Source organism: Argopecten irradians, chromosome 16 (genome assembly GCF_041381155.1).
Source record: "Argopecten irradians isolate NY chromosome 16, Ai_NY, whole genome shotgun sequence".
In the NCBI taxonomy this organism is placed as follows: Eukaryota; Metazoa; Mollusca; class Bivalvia; order Pectinida; family Pectinidae; genus Argopecten; species Argopecten irradians.
In genome coordinates, this window is record NC_091149.1 from 13,814,996 (window position 1) to 13,830,117 (window position 15,122).

The following is a 15,122-nucleotide window of genomic DNA, read 5'->3' on the forward strand; positions in this document are numbered from 1 at the left end:
AAATAGCCAAATTGACCCCTTTTGACCCCGCCCCTCAGGCCCCCGGGGGGTCAGCCACATCATTTGTACCATTTTTAATCCCTACCCTATAACGATACTACCATTGCATTATGAGTGCTATCTCATGCTTAGTTTCAGAGAAGAAGTCGTTTATATGGAAATAGCCAAATTGACCCCATTTGACCCCGCCCCTCAGGCCCCCGGGGGTCAGCCCCATCATTTGTACAATTTTGAATCCCCACCCTATAAGGATGCTACCATTGCATTATGGGTGCTATCCCATGCTTGGTTTCAGAGAAGAAGTCGTTTATATGGAAATAGCCAAATGGACCCCATTTGACCCCGCCCCTCAGGCCCCCGGGGGTCAGCCCCATCATTTGTACAATTTTGAATCCCCACCCTATAAGGATGCTACCATTGCATTATGGGTGCTATCCCATGCTTGGTTTCAGAGAAGAAGTCGTTTATATGGAAATAGCCAAATTGACCCCTTTTGGCCCCGCCCCTCAGGCCCCTGGGGGGTCAGCCCCATCATTTGTACAATTTTCAGTTAGTAGCCCATAAGGACGCTACCAGCCAAATTTTGTTGAAATCCGACCAGCGGTTATGGAGAAGAAGTCGATTGTTGACGGACGGACGGACGGACGGACGGACGACGGACGACGGACGACGGACGACGGACGACGGACGCCGGACGCCACGGTATGGCATAAGCTCACCTTGGTCCTTCGGACCAGGTGAGCTAACAAGATAATTAATAGTTTTTAAAACAAATTCATGTGTCTTACAAAAGTAATCCAAACTTATTACTGATCTTAGCTCGTCTTTAATGAGGAAGGGGAGGTAACTAATAGGGAAGGGGAGATAATCATGAGCCACAAAATAAAAGGAAGTAATCTATATTGTCACTTACCAGCTTGACAAGCCGGTCCAGTGGCTGTCATGTTGTAGTCTGGACAGTAAGTTCCACCCGTACAGTTGGTACACTCATCAATGGCCTGACGTCCGGTGGTGGGGTTAAAGGTTCCCAAGGGGCAGGAGACGGGACTAACAGTGCCCAAAGGACAGTAGAACCCAGGAGGACAGATGTCTGCATCAGCTCCTTGTGATGGAGTTGAACTGTTGGCTCCAGTTAAGCAGAAATAGCCAGCGGCACAATCTGCAACTGGAACCGTTAGTCCAACCTGGTCGCAATACATCCCACCGCTACAAGGGGTGCAGTCCGAAACAACAGTACGATGGGTGATGTTATTGAAAGTTCCAGCTGGGCAGGGGAACTCGGTGGACATTGTGGTATTCTCTGGGCAGTAAAATCCAGTGGGACAGTGGGAGCTGTTGAAAAGTACAACAGGGTCCATGGTACTGTCGCAGAAATATCCAGCCGGACAAGCCTTGCACCATGAAGAGCCGATATCATCCTGGTAGGAGCCTGACGCACACCTGAGTGGTGCGATGCTACCCTCGGGGCAGTAGTGTCCCTGGGTACAGTTGTAGCTGGCAGGGGTCGGATTGTCCTGACCGGAGGGACAGTAATAGCCAGAGCTACATAGTCCATCAGGAACGCTGTTTCCACTTCCGCTGCAGTAACTTCCGGCAACACAAGCCACACAGTCTGTATCGGCATCATTTCCTGTGCTGTTCAGGTATGTTCCGGCCTGACAAAGCAATGGTGCAGTACTTCCGGCGGGACAGTAGGCTCCCATAGGGCAAATATCACCTAGAACAAAGTGCACCATAATGTAATATTTACTGTACAAGAGGCCTACATGACCTGTACCTCTCATATGTCAGCGGTTCATTTTACAGAATTGTGTTCATTTGTCACAATGTTTTCCAAGATTTGACTATAAAACCATGGCAAGTTTTTGTTCAAATATTGACATCAACATGAAAAGTAGACTATGGGTAAATGTTTCTATGATCCAAGATGCTATTTCAAAATAATACCCTGGTCAATCTTACCTTGTATCACCAACGATAACTATATAGCATTTTAAATCTGTTAGGCCAAAATTTCACATTTTTGAGTCATAATCGCAGAGTTTAAACTTCAGAGTTCATATAAAACAAAGTGTAATATGTCAATTACATGATAATATTATTATTATAATATCATTTTTCTAAATATTTCACTAGTGTCTAGAGTAAAACATGCGAAAAAATTTCATCCACAAAATATAACTGCTGTACAGTATCTAGCTACAGATATCACCTACCTGTGACATTTCCATCGGTAGGATTAGATACAACAGCCATCTGGGTACAGTAGTATCCAGGGTCACAGAGGCCAGAGGTCATGTTCAGGAGGTCAGTTCCACAGAATGACCCGGGGGTACAGGGAGTCGGGCTTGCTGACCCCTCGGGACAGAAGTAGCCGGCGGAGCAGTTGTTTCCTCCAATACCTGAAGGCGTTGCCGTGGCAGATCCAGAGTCGCAGAAGTAGCCGGCCATGCACAGGCCAGAGGGCGAGGTCAAACCAGCTTGTGCACAGTACTCTCCACCTACAAACGGTCAAGGTCATGGTAAGGTCAACAGGGGATTTTTTTCTCCTTAAATGTTTCTTAGTAAACTTTACAAAAGAGGGTCTAATATCATGATTGCATACATCACCCGATATTGTGTGATTTTTCATTATCATGACATATTCAGGAGTTGAATATTTTGTATTAATTGACCTGGCTTTAGGCCAGGAGACAAGAGCCTTTGTTTACCCAAGGCATGTCATATTTCCCAAGGGCATATTCAACAACATAGGAAATCAAAAGTTCAGATTCCTGATGGGAATCTGTATTTTTTAAGGGAAAAAAGGTAAGATATATTACAGTGTTTGAAGTTAAATGTACGTAAAACCAACTACTTTTCACAATTTTCATTTAAAAAATATATCATGAAGATGAAAATTTGTGAATTTAAACAAATGACTGGAAATTTCTATTGGTATCACTGATGTTGATGTTAATTTATGGATGTAAACTTCCACAAATTCCGATTGGATTGTGAAATTCACAAAATAAATCACATGGGAAAGAAAGTGGGTTTATGATAAGTTAAAAAGTCGTACCTGGACAACTGAGGCAGTCTGAGTTGGAGCTCCTCATGGTCAAGTTGTTGTAAGTACCGGCCAGACAGGGGTACTGGTTCCAGTAACCAGTGCCCACTGGACAGTAGTAGCCGGACGGACATGGAGTGTCTGTGTAGTTAGACGTCCCCTCGCCACAGTAATATCCTGTTATAAACGAAAAAATCAAAGTAAGCTGTGAGACAGTATTAACACTGTATTTTTTTCTGGATATCGGGAGAGTAGCTTATATGTGACCATGTGATGAGTGTATCATAGCATAATGCCATCAACTGTAGGTCTCCAACAATGAATATGAATGAGAAACAATTACAATTCATATAATTTTTACTTTAGAAAAAAAATTAATGAATTTTTTACCTGCAGGACATATTGTACAGGCGTCCATTCCTGTGGCATCTGCATACGTGCCGTTAGCACAAGGTATCGGGTATACACTGGCTGTGCCTCCGGGGCAGTAATTCCCTAGGGGACAGATCCCTCCATACCCAAGCTGTCTGTCGTCATAACAGGAGATATTCCACACCGCTGACGACTGGTTGTTTCCGTCAGGGTACTGGCGATCAATGCCGTACACACACCAATGTCCTGGGGCACAGTCACCTTAAAAACAAAATATTTGTTTTAAATCAAGTTTTATACAATCCCCACTTCACAATCTTTTTCACTAATCAGATAACTTTCATTTTTCAAAATTGGTTTACAGTGTTTGTATAATTATTTTTTGATTTAGATGACAATTTCTTTTAATATCATTTTATAATTATTTACATTAATTTTGTTATCTCTCTTGACCTACTTGTGTATTTAATTGACAATTTTATATATATATATATATTTTATAATTATTGATATTAATTTTGTTATTTATCTTGACCTACTCGTGTATTTAGTTGACAAACTTTTTGAACATTTTTATATATCTTTTTATATTTATAAAATTTCTTTATATTAATTATTGATATTAATTTTGTTATTTATCTTGACCTACTTGTGTATTTAGTTGACAATTTTTTACATCATTTTATATATTTTTTTTATGCTAATTTTGTTATCTATCTTGACCCACCTGTAGCAGCTGTTAGATGTTCCCCGTCACAGTATTTACCGGCAGGGCAAGGCTTACATTGACTCTCATCACTGAGTCCCTCTATATCACTGTATGTTCCTCTAGGACACGATTTCCAGTCGATACCAGTCCCCGCGGGGCAGTAGTACCCAGCCGGACAGATGGTACTCAGACCGGTCAGGTCACAGTAGAAGCCAGCGGGACAGGCATTACACTGAACAGCATGTGTATGGTTCACCTGATAGTCAAATAAAATATTGATTAGTAAAAAAAACAAGAGGCCCAGAGGGCCTGTATCGCTCACCTGGTTTTTTGTTAGTAATTATCACAAGACTCAGACAATTAGAAAAATAAGCAAAATTGACTCCCAAAGTTTAATTTTGAATCACAACCATACAATGATGCTATTGATACCATACAAATATGCTATCCAATACATAGGTTCAGAGACAAAGTAATTTATATGAAAATAGTAGCCTAATTGACCTTTTGACCTCGCATCTATTGCCGTCTAAGGCCCCGGGGGTCAGCCCTATCATTTGTACAATTTCAAATCCCAACCCTATAAGGATGCTACCATTGCATTATAAGTGCTCTTCCATTCTTAGTTGCAGAGAAGAAGTCATTTATATGGAAATCGCTAAATTGACCCCTTTTGACCCCACCCTTCAGGCCCCCGGGGGGTCAGCCCCATCATTTGCAAAATTTTGAATTCAAACCCTATAAGGATGTAATCATTGCATTATGAGCGTAATCCCATGTTAAGTTGCAGAGAAAAAGTTATTTATATGGAAATTGACCACTTTTGACCCCGCCCCTCAGGCCCCCGGGGGGTCAGCCCTATCATTTGCACAATTTTGAATTCCCACACTATAAGGATACTACCATTGTATTATGGGTGCTATAACGTGCTTAGTTTCAGAGAAGAAGTCGTTTATATGGAAATAGCCAAATTGGCCCCTTTTGACCCCATCCCTCAGGCCCCCTGGGGGTCAGCCCCATCATTTGTACAATTTTGAATCCCCATCCTATAAGGATGCTACCATTGCATTATGGGTGCTATCCCATGCTTGGTTTCAGAGAAGAAGTCGTTTATTATGGAAATAGCCAAATTGAACCCTTTTGACCCCGCCCCTCAGGCCCCCGGGGGGTCAGCCACATCATTTGTACAATTTTTAATCCCTACCCTATAACGATACTACCATTGCATTATGAGTGCTATCTCATGCTTAGTTTCAGAGAAGAAGTCGTTTTATATGGAAATAGCCAAATTGACCCCATTTTGACCCCGCCCCTCAGGCCCCGGGGGGGGGGGGGGGTCAGCCCCATCATTTGTACAATTTTGAATCCCCACCCTATAAGGATGCTACCATTGCATTATGGGTGATATCCCATGCTTGGTTTCAGAGAAGAAGTCGTTTATATGGAAATAGCCAAATGGACCCCATTTGACCCCGCCCCTCAGGCCCCCGGGGGGTCAGCCCCATCATTTGTACAATTTTGAATCCCCACCCTATAAGGATGCTACCATTGCATTATGGGTGCTATCCCATGCTTGGTTTCAGAGAAGAAGTCGTTTATATGGAAATAGCCAAATGGACCCCATTTGACCCCGCCCCTCAGGCCCCCGGGGGGTCAGCCCCATCATTTGTACAATTTTGAATCCCCACCCTATAAGGATGCTACCATTGCATTATGAGTGCTATCCCATGCTTGGTTTCAGAGAAGAAGTCGTTTATATGGAAATAGCCAAATTGACCCCTTTTGGCCCCGCCCCTCAGGTCCCTGGGGGGTCAGCCCCATCATTTGTACAATTTTCAGTTAGTAGCCCATAAGGATGCTACCAGCCAAATTTTGTTAAAATCCGACCTGCGGTTATGGAGAAGAAGTCGATTGTTGACGGACGGACAGACGGACGGACGACGGACGACGGACGACGGACGCCGGACGCCACGGTATGGCATAAGCTCACCTTGGTCCTTCGGTCCAGGTGAGCTAATAAATTGATTTGTAAAAATGATATTCATTTTTCAAATATTTTATTGATTAATTATTAATTTTTCTTCTTTTCTGGCTTTCTGATAGAAAAAATTCCAGGAATTTTTTGCATTCCACGATGAAAAAAAAATCCAGGAATGGCACGGAAATCTGACATTATGGTGAGGTCATAATAGAAACATTTACATTGCGTATTGATTTGGCAAAAATAATTCCTTGGAAAAATCAATGGAATTGTACGTGTAAACGTATTTCATTTTATAAAGTAGCCGGAAAATTAATTATAAGCATTAAAGTCAATACTTCTTAATTTCATTGGGTTATGAAATAAATTTTGTTTGCAAACTTTTGTGCTATGCTGTTCACAGTTTGCAAACAAAATTTCTTTCATACCCCAATGAAATTGAAAAATAGTGACTTCAATGCATAAATCAACAATAACTATTAATTTGAGAAGATAGCAATGGACAAAAATAGTCTTTAAAGTAAAATTTACTTTAAATACAGGTCTAATTTGTTGAAATTTCTCCAATAAAATGGTCTTAATGAATAGTTGGTCATTATGTACAGGTTTAACTATACTTGTTTACATGCCTAAATGCTAATGCAAGGTATGCAATATTTCATTTATTTATCTGAGTTTATCTAAGTGACTTAATGGTAGCTCAGACTCAAATAAGTTTGAAAAATCATTAAGTTGGATGGGAAATCTCAATAATAATATTTGCTGAGAATGATCTTAGTCTATGCAGCCAAGAAGGTAATTGAAACCTTGAATACTATTGGTTATTTTCCTCCCAAAAAGATTGATACAAGTCAGCTGTATAGAATAATTTTTGTTTTGTACAAATAATCAAAAACATTTTGAATTGTTTCTGTTGTTGTAACTTTGTTTTAATGCCAAGTTTCATAACCTCAAAAGTTTTACTAATAGTTTGTCTCCCACTATTCTTTCTGAAATTTTTGACAAAATGACGTAAAATTTTACCTGTGTGTAGTTTCGACATGGTATAGGCTGGGACACACCCTCCGGACAGTAATGTCCTACTGGACAGAAGGTGGTGGCAGGTTCCTTGTAAATCGTTCCCTCCGGACAATAGTAACCTGAAAAACACATCAAATATCAACATCCACTGTCTTCATAAAATTCATTCTCACTTCAATTATTGTAGCATAAAAATTCTTCTTCCATATTTTAATTTGTCCTCATCTGAATTAGTTGCGCACAAAAATTTCAACTTACATTTTTTTTTCTATAAAGTTATCTGTAAATAGGAAGGGAGCTTATTGGCAGGTGACAATGTCCTAGCTCTTCAAGATTTGTTAAATAGGGATTTGTTCCTAAGCAGGAGCTTATTGCAGGCAGCATATGGTAATCATTTTATGACTGCACAAAAGTCAATATTTCAGAAATAATGTAAAACTTTTGATTTTCTTTTAATTAATGAATTATGAAATCTTATGATTCAATTTCAATTAACATCATTAACTGAGGAGTGTAACTTGTTGTAGATATGTTCTCTTAGCTCAGGACTTGACCTTTCCTGAAAAAGAAATCATTTGACCTTGACAGTGAAAAATATGCAACATGCGTCCTTGACCTTAAGAAGAAAATAATATGTAACCTTGACATTGGAAAGAAGACCACACAATGACCTGACACTGGACTAAATAGAGAAACAGAAGTGGTCTTGACATTGCAAAAACTCCTTCACAGCAATATGACCTTGACAATATATTTGAAAGTTATACAATGACTGGAACAGATGTTTGAGGACGAAAAGGACCTACCTTGTCCACATAGGCCTGTAGGTGCGGTGAGGCCGGCAGTCTCGCAGTATGAACCACCGGGACACTGCAGACATTCCGAGATATTTGTAAGATGGGTCATGTTGGAGTAGGTACCTGAAAGCCGCAGGGTGTGAAATAATTTAATATCTACAATCGGCTATATCATTTTACATGTGTCTTTTTATCATGAATATAAAATAATGTGGTACAATGCATAAAATAGCATACATTCTAGAATCTGAATTAAGTATGATGTATAAGGTAGCATACCTCCTTAAGTGTAGTACATCCTAAGGTTTGACATAAACAAAAGGTATGGTGTATTATAGTATTAATAACACAAATTGGAGATACAGATAAAACTGGAGATACATTGGAGATACAATTAAAACATACCATACATGTTTAAGTTTGATATAAATCAAATCGAAGATAATGTGTTAGGAAACAGATGCCAGTAGAAAATACATGTATTCGGCATATACCTTAAAGTCATATCAACGGACGTCTTTTTTGTTTTTAGAATATTTCCATCAAAGTTTTTATAAATTTAATTCAACGTTCCACATCTTACCTTGGGGACATAAACTTGTGGTGTCGCTGCCATTGGGACAAAAAGCGCCCTCGGGACAGACAATGTAGGTGGGACTATCAGCGCCTTCTGTACAGTAATATCCGCCCCAACATGTCCCCGAAGGTTCCACCATATTAAGATCAGCACAGTAATGTCCTAGGAACAAAACCACAAATGTTACATACATTATATAGGTAGCACTCCTGAAATGAACAGGCTTATAAATACACTTCATATTTTGAATTTATTAAAATAAATTATTTTTGTATTAATATTTAATTCGTTTTACAACCTTGGCTAGGTTTCATAACCATTCCTTAAGCTTTAGGAATTCCTTAACATAAAATTTTCAATAGGAAAGCATTACTTGGGTTAGGCAAACCCCTTAAGTTAGAAGCCTTCCTTAAAATCTGTAATGCCTTCCTTTTAATGCAGAATTTTATCTGTAATGCCTTCCTATGGAGAATTTTAAGTTAAGCGATTCCTTAAATTTAAGGAATGTTTGTGAAACTGGACCCTTAATTTGGTCAATATATTTTTTTTTTTACTTTTTAGCTTTTCTGTAATTTTAGATGTTATGGACATAGAGATTCAAAGTTTGGTATTGTACAGTGAAACTGTTACAATCTGGATGCCAATAGGACGGAAAACTCACATTCTGTAAGGAAATATAAGGGATTAAATTAGGATTATTGAAGGTCGACTGTAAACATTTTATTGATTAATTTACAACTTAAAGTTATAGAATGGTCGTGAAACTGGGCCCTGATCATGCATACCTGCTGTACAATTAGTACATTCGTCCTGGGCTACCAGCTTCGTGTTATTAGAGAACGTTCCCTGCGGACATTTCTGTGGTTCGGACGTTTGTACTGGACAATAGTGACCCGCTGGACACTCATCGGCATCCACTCCTTGTGCCGGAGTACCAGATGTAGCCCCTTGTTTACAGAAATACCTGTGGGTAAAACATATTTTACAATTTACTATTTTACAATTTACTATTGGAATTTATTCACAGTGAATTATTTTCATGACTTTTCTTTGTAGCCTTTGAAAGGGTTATACATACAACAAGCTATGATATGTAAAACAAACAATTTTGATAAAATTTGGCGAGGTATTAAATTTTATGAATAAGGATGAATCTATGAATTTAGAGACATTAAAACTCACGTAAATATTGACAATTATACAGTACTTTTATTGTCCTGATAAAAAATCTCCAGAAATGCTGCCGTACATGAAATGTTAAAATAGAAAGCAGGACCATGGAAATTATTTGACGTGGGATATCGGAGGAGTGGTGTAAGGGCGGGGTATTACATACCCAGCATTACAAATTTTGGTGTAGTCAATCTGTGCCAAAGCATCACAATAATATCCTCCCGGACATGAAATACAATCTCCGACAGCCTGGAACCCTGTGATGTTTCCGAACGTTCCGATAGGACAGGGAAACTCCGTGTTGTATTTGGTGTTCAGTGGGCAATAATAACCTATAACACAGAAATCAATCATATCCTGAAATGTCTAAACAATAATTCGAACAAACTTTACATGACAATTTAATTTCACATTAATAAACGACCTTCAGCTTGAACATGATTTATCAATGACCTTGACCTTAAACAAATTGTGTTATTTTTTCAGCATGATTTATCAATGACCTTGACCTTAAACAAATTGTGTTACTTTTTTCAGCATGATTTATCAATGACCTTGACCTTAAGTATAATAATTTGTGTTTAATATGTTTACCTTCTGGACAGATGGAGCTGTTGTAGAGGACTACAGGGGACATTGTATAGTCACAGAAGTAGCCCATGGGGCAGTCCTTACATACACCCTTTCCTGTTTCGTCTTGATAGTATCCAGACTGGCAGCGAATAGCTTCGTGGCTTCCGATTGGACAATAATGGCCTTGAGGACAGGTGTACTCAGCAGGACTGGACAGATTCATTCCAGATGGACAATAGAAACCAGCGTCACACTGACCACTGGCCAAACTGTTTCCATATCCAGCACAATAGTATCCTTGGTAACAGGGGAGACAATCTGCTGCATCAGATCCTCCTGTTACATTCAGGAACGTACCGGGTGGGCAGTCATCACCGACACTGCTCCCGGCAATACAGAATTTGCCCATTGGGCAGGCGATGGCTGTGGGTGAGGAAGAACCTACTGGGCAATAATGACCTGCAGAACAGTTCCCGGTAGGGGCAGATAACTCTGAAACATGAAAATCAATTTATTATATTATTGTGAAAAATGACTTTAGTAAGGAAAGATAACTTGTTAAATTTGTTAAATTAACAGATGACACAAACACAAGCTGATTGAATATTGTAAGAAAACCAAAGTTAACAAAATTCTGATGAACCTGATCATCTGTTTTCTTAAGCATATACCTAGATTTTTTATGATAGGTCTGTAACATATTCATTTTAGACATTACATACAAGCCAGTTATACTTACCAACGTTGTCACAGTACATTCCCGGAGTACAAGAGATTTCTGCAGAGCTGCCATTTGGACAGAAGTTTCCGATGGTACATTGCCCTCCAGTAAGTGGGTCGGAAGGCTGTTTAGATGTTGCTCCTCCAGTACAATACCAACCACCATCACAGTAACCAGTTGGTGTGCCAAGTCCCTGTGTCTCACAATACATTCTGTAATATAATACATTTATCAAGTCCCTGTGTGTCACAATACATTCTGTAACATAATTTATAAAAGTCCTTGAGCCTAACAATACATTCTGTAACATAATGTATCAAGTCCCTGAGTCTAACAATACATTCTGGAACAATACATTTATCAAGTCCCTGTGTGTCACAATACATTCTTTAAAGATGCTCCATCGCCGACAGAGCATAAATGATATTCATCTTTTGAACAATATATGGTGTTTAATCGTGTATTTACATGCCTTATTAACACAAAAACTAACATAAAATAATTTATTTTGCCTTTGGTGCATGTGCAATCAATACTTCATTCCGTATAGGATATAGTGCAACAGAATTTTTTCGGGATGCAATTAATATTTTTCATATTTTTAACTTTAAGTAAAATTAGAAGCTCAAACTTTTCAATGGTGGTAATGGTGTAAAGAAAGTAACTTTTGTAACTGAAGAAAAATACTAAATTGTCAGCTCCTGTTTTTGATGGTGAAAAAATACTATTTGTCAACGGTGGAGCATCTTTAACATAATGTATCAAGTCCCTGAGTCTCACAATATATTCTGTAACGTAATGTAGCAGGTCCCTGAGTCTAACATTACATTCTGTAACAGTCACAATACATTGTGTAACCTATTGTGTTAACAAGTCCCTGTGTCTCAGAATACATTTTGTGACATAACAATCTAACAAGTCTCTCTGTCTCACAATAAATTATTAAATTTGAACATTCATTAAAACTCTGTTGACTTTGATAATGATTACGCTATCTTAATCAGACTAACAACTCTTCACTTACCCTGGAGTACACGCCTGACAGTCAGCTAAAGCGTTCATTCCCGTCAAGTTGTTGAATTTCCCGATGGGACACGGTAGGTCATATGGCAGTGTTGAGCCGACCGTACAGTAGTGACCTTCTGGACACGGTATTGGGTCGCTGGTATTCACCGTACAGTAATAGCCTTCCGGACAGGTCAAACAGGTAGTACTTCCTGTTGCATTGGCGTACTTTCCAGCCTCGCATGGGATGGGGTCCTGGGTTCCGGTTGGACAGTAATAGCCTAAAAATATATGATATACAAAAAATGAGGGTTACAGTATACTGTGTAATTTCACGAGGAGAAAATTTTCAATGATTTTTTTTTTCATTGATACTAAATTGCAGGATTTTAATTTACAGTTATAAGAAATATATTTCTTGCTATCTTTTTCACTTAATGTGTGGGTATCTAATATAGTTCATAGAAATCAACTTGACCGTGAAAGTAACAAAATTAAATCCTTTGGGAGTAAAATCCATTACACAACAATTAACAAGTATTTCTATGAAATAATTTATTAAATTAACATCAAAAGATGAAGTCATTTAGAAATCAGGTGAAAACTTTCACCAACGGACAAAATATTTATATAAAATATCAACTAGGTCAATTTAATATACATAGAAGATAGACACAAATAAAAGAAAATTTATTAACCAATCAGATTGATCCTAGAATTACCTGTTGGGCAGATACCTCCCCACGTCTCGTTGACCGGAGCGGCCTCTGGTGAGGCTCCTGAGCAGTAGTACCCGGCCGTACACTGAATTCCTGTCGTTGTCATGTTACTGTCTGCACAATAATAGCCGCCGTCACACGAGGTACATTCAGCTTGAGACTTCAGCCAGAAAGCAGGTCTACAGAAAAACGGACAAAAATTTTAAGTAAACTTTGACAGACCCTATAAATGTAATTATAAAATTTATTTTTTTGGCACTGACATTTATTCCCTATCCCCCACACCCTCATCCCACCCCCAAATTTTTTTCAAAAAGACCCATAATGTTCCCTTACAAATTGATGACATCACAATGCATACCTGCATGCAAGGGCATATTAATCTGTAACATGCAAACTCTCAATATGCAGTATTACTTGATTTTCATGTACCAGTGTACAGCAAGGTTATACAGCTGAAGATTGGTTGGGAGGGATGAATTTCAGGATAAAAACAGCAATATCACCATAATTTTTCTCTTACAGATTCATGACATCGCAATCCATACATGCATGCAAGGGCAGATAACTCTAACATACCCGTATGTTCCAGGAGCACACGGTGCAGGTGAACTGGTGCCCTCTACACAGAAGAAACCTTTTGGACACTTTCCACGCAGGTCAAGGTAATCGTCAGGCTGGGCTACTGTAGCTCCGCTCACAGACCACCAACCAGCTGCTATCTTCTTTGTCACATTAACCAGAGCTGTCAAGGTCAAAGATGGTAAAAGTGAAGGTCAATCATAAAAAATTATCATAGTCAATAGAATTGTGTTACGTCAAATGAAAGTAAAAATATCAAGGTCAATGGTACAGAAATGTCATGGTCAATGATACAGGAATGTTAAGGTCAATGATAGAGAAATGTCAAGGTCAATTGAACAGGAATGTCAAGGTCAATGATACCGAGATGTCAAGGTCAATGATACAGAAATGTCTATTACAGTAATGTGAAGAGGCAGAATCCTTTTATATAATACAATATTATAATCATATTACTATTGAAATACATTCAAGTTGTTTGCATGACTAAAAAGACCCAAGGCCATGCCAGGAGTCACTGATTAGATGATATTCAGTGTTTTCATATAGAATTAAATTCAAATATCTTTGATAATGTTATGCAAAATGCAAAGCAAGCGAAACAAATGTCTTTTTTGAGGAGATGACAGTTAAGGCATGTTCATAGAAATTTAAAAAAAAAGATTCCGCCTTCATACATTTCTATTAATAACTCATTCACCCCTGAAATTTCATAATGGACTATTCCCCATTTAGAATTAGAAGAGTTGAAATGTGTTTTTAGGGGTGGATGGGTTAATAATTGAAAAGTAATACTGGTAAACAGCTTACCAATTTCATCACAATAGTGTCCTGCGGAACAGTCGATACACTCGGTGATAAGAGAGAGGCCGACATTTGTACTGTAGGTTCCTATGGGACAGGCGTCTGGGTTATCTAAGGGATCTGATATTGTACTAGCAGGACAATACTTCCCTGTAAAAAGAAAATACAGAATTTACATTAAACACATCATAGTGATAATATTTTGTAAATTTCCATGAATACACGATTCATAAATAATATCATAGTATATTTTTGTTTGTTTTTGACATATCTACTGTCTATAGTTTATTCCTGTATCCTAAAATTTTACCTTTAATTATCATCCTATACTATAATATCTAAATGGGAAGCAATGTGAAGGAACATAACAGGATCGACTCAGGTCTATTTTATATGCCAAAAAAAATTAATCGAACACAAAAGTTTCGCACATCTGACTTCGTAAACATATATCAAATGACCTTGAAAATATATTAAATGACATTGAAGGTGTATTATATGACCTTGACCTTGAGGACATTTAAAGTGACCTTGAGTACGTATTACCTGACATTGAGGGCATATCAACTGACTTTGAGGACATATTAACTGACCTAGAGAACATATTAAATGACCTTGAGAACATATCAAATAACCTTAAGGGCATATCAACTGACGTTGAGGACACGTTAACTGACCTTGAGGACATATTGTAGGAGCCTCCCCTGGGTAACAGATGTAGCCGGCGAGGCACAGTTGACACGCTGACATTCCTGTGGTGTTGGCATAGTAACCGATGTCACAGATCTTGGGTAGGTCCGCTCCTTGTGGACAGTAATTGAACTGCGGACAGATGTTTCCGGTGGAGTTGTCAACAGGACTAGGTAGCCATGCTCCACCCATACAGTAGTATCCATCTGAACACAGTCCTGGAAAAAAAGTCAATCAACCATGAAAAGATGTTAATCATTTAACCATGACACATGTTAAATCAAAGAACATTGTCAAATATATCATTCAACATTTCAACAAGTAAATATTTGAAGTGAAAATATTCAGGA

At 38.6% G+C, this 15,122-nt stretch overlaps 1 protein-coding gene across 1 annotated transcript in view; it reads right to left on the minus strand.

The window, feature by feature from the left end:
* LOC138311126 (uncharacterized) overlaps positions 1-15,122 on the minus strand; it is a 112,734-nt gene that overhangs the window by 67,905 nt on the left and 29,707 nt on the right. Inside the window, 17 exon segments of the mRNA XM_069252574.1 lie at positions 914-1,717; positions 2,217-2,501; positions 3,062-3,226; positions 3,440-3,682; positions 4,149-4,386; positions 7,135-7,250; positions 7,938-8,051; positions 8,512-8,667; positions 9,291-9,469; positions 9,842-10,010; positions 10,273-10,743; positions 10,991-11,184; positions 11,997-12,258; positions 12,700-12,875; positions 13,276-13,441; positions 14,089-14,232; positions 14,760-14,990. Of these exon segments, the coding sequence (XP_069108675.1) occupies positions 914-1,717; positions 2,217-2,501; positions 3,062-3,226; positions 3,440-3,682; positions 4,149-4,386; positions 7,135-7,250; positions 7,938-8,051; positions 8,512-8,667; positions 9,291-9,469; positions 9,842-10,010; positions 10,273-10,743; positions 10,991-11,184; positions 11,997-12,258; positions 12,700-12,875; positions 13,276-13,441; positions 14,089-14,232; positions 14,760-14,990 (4,113 nt within the window).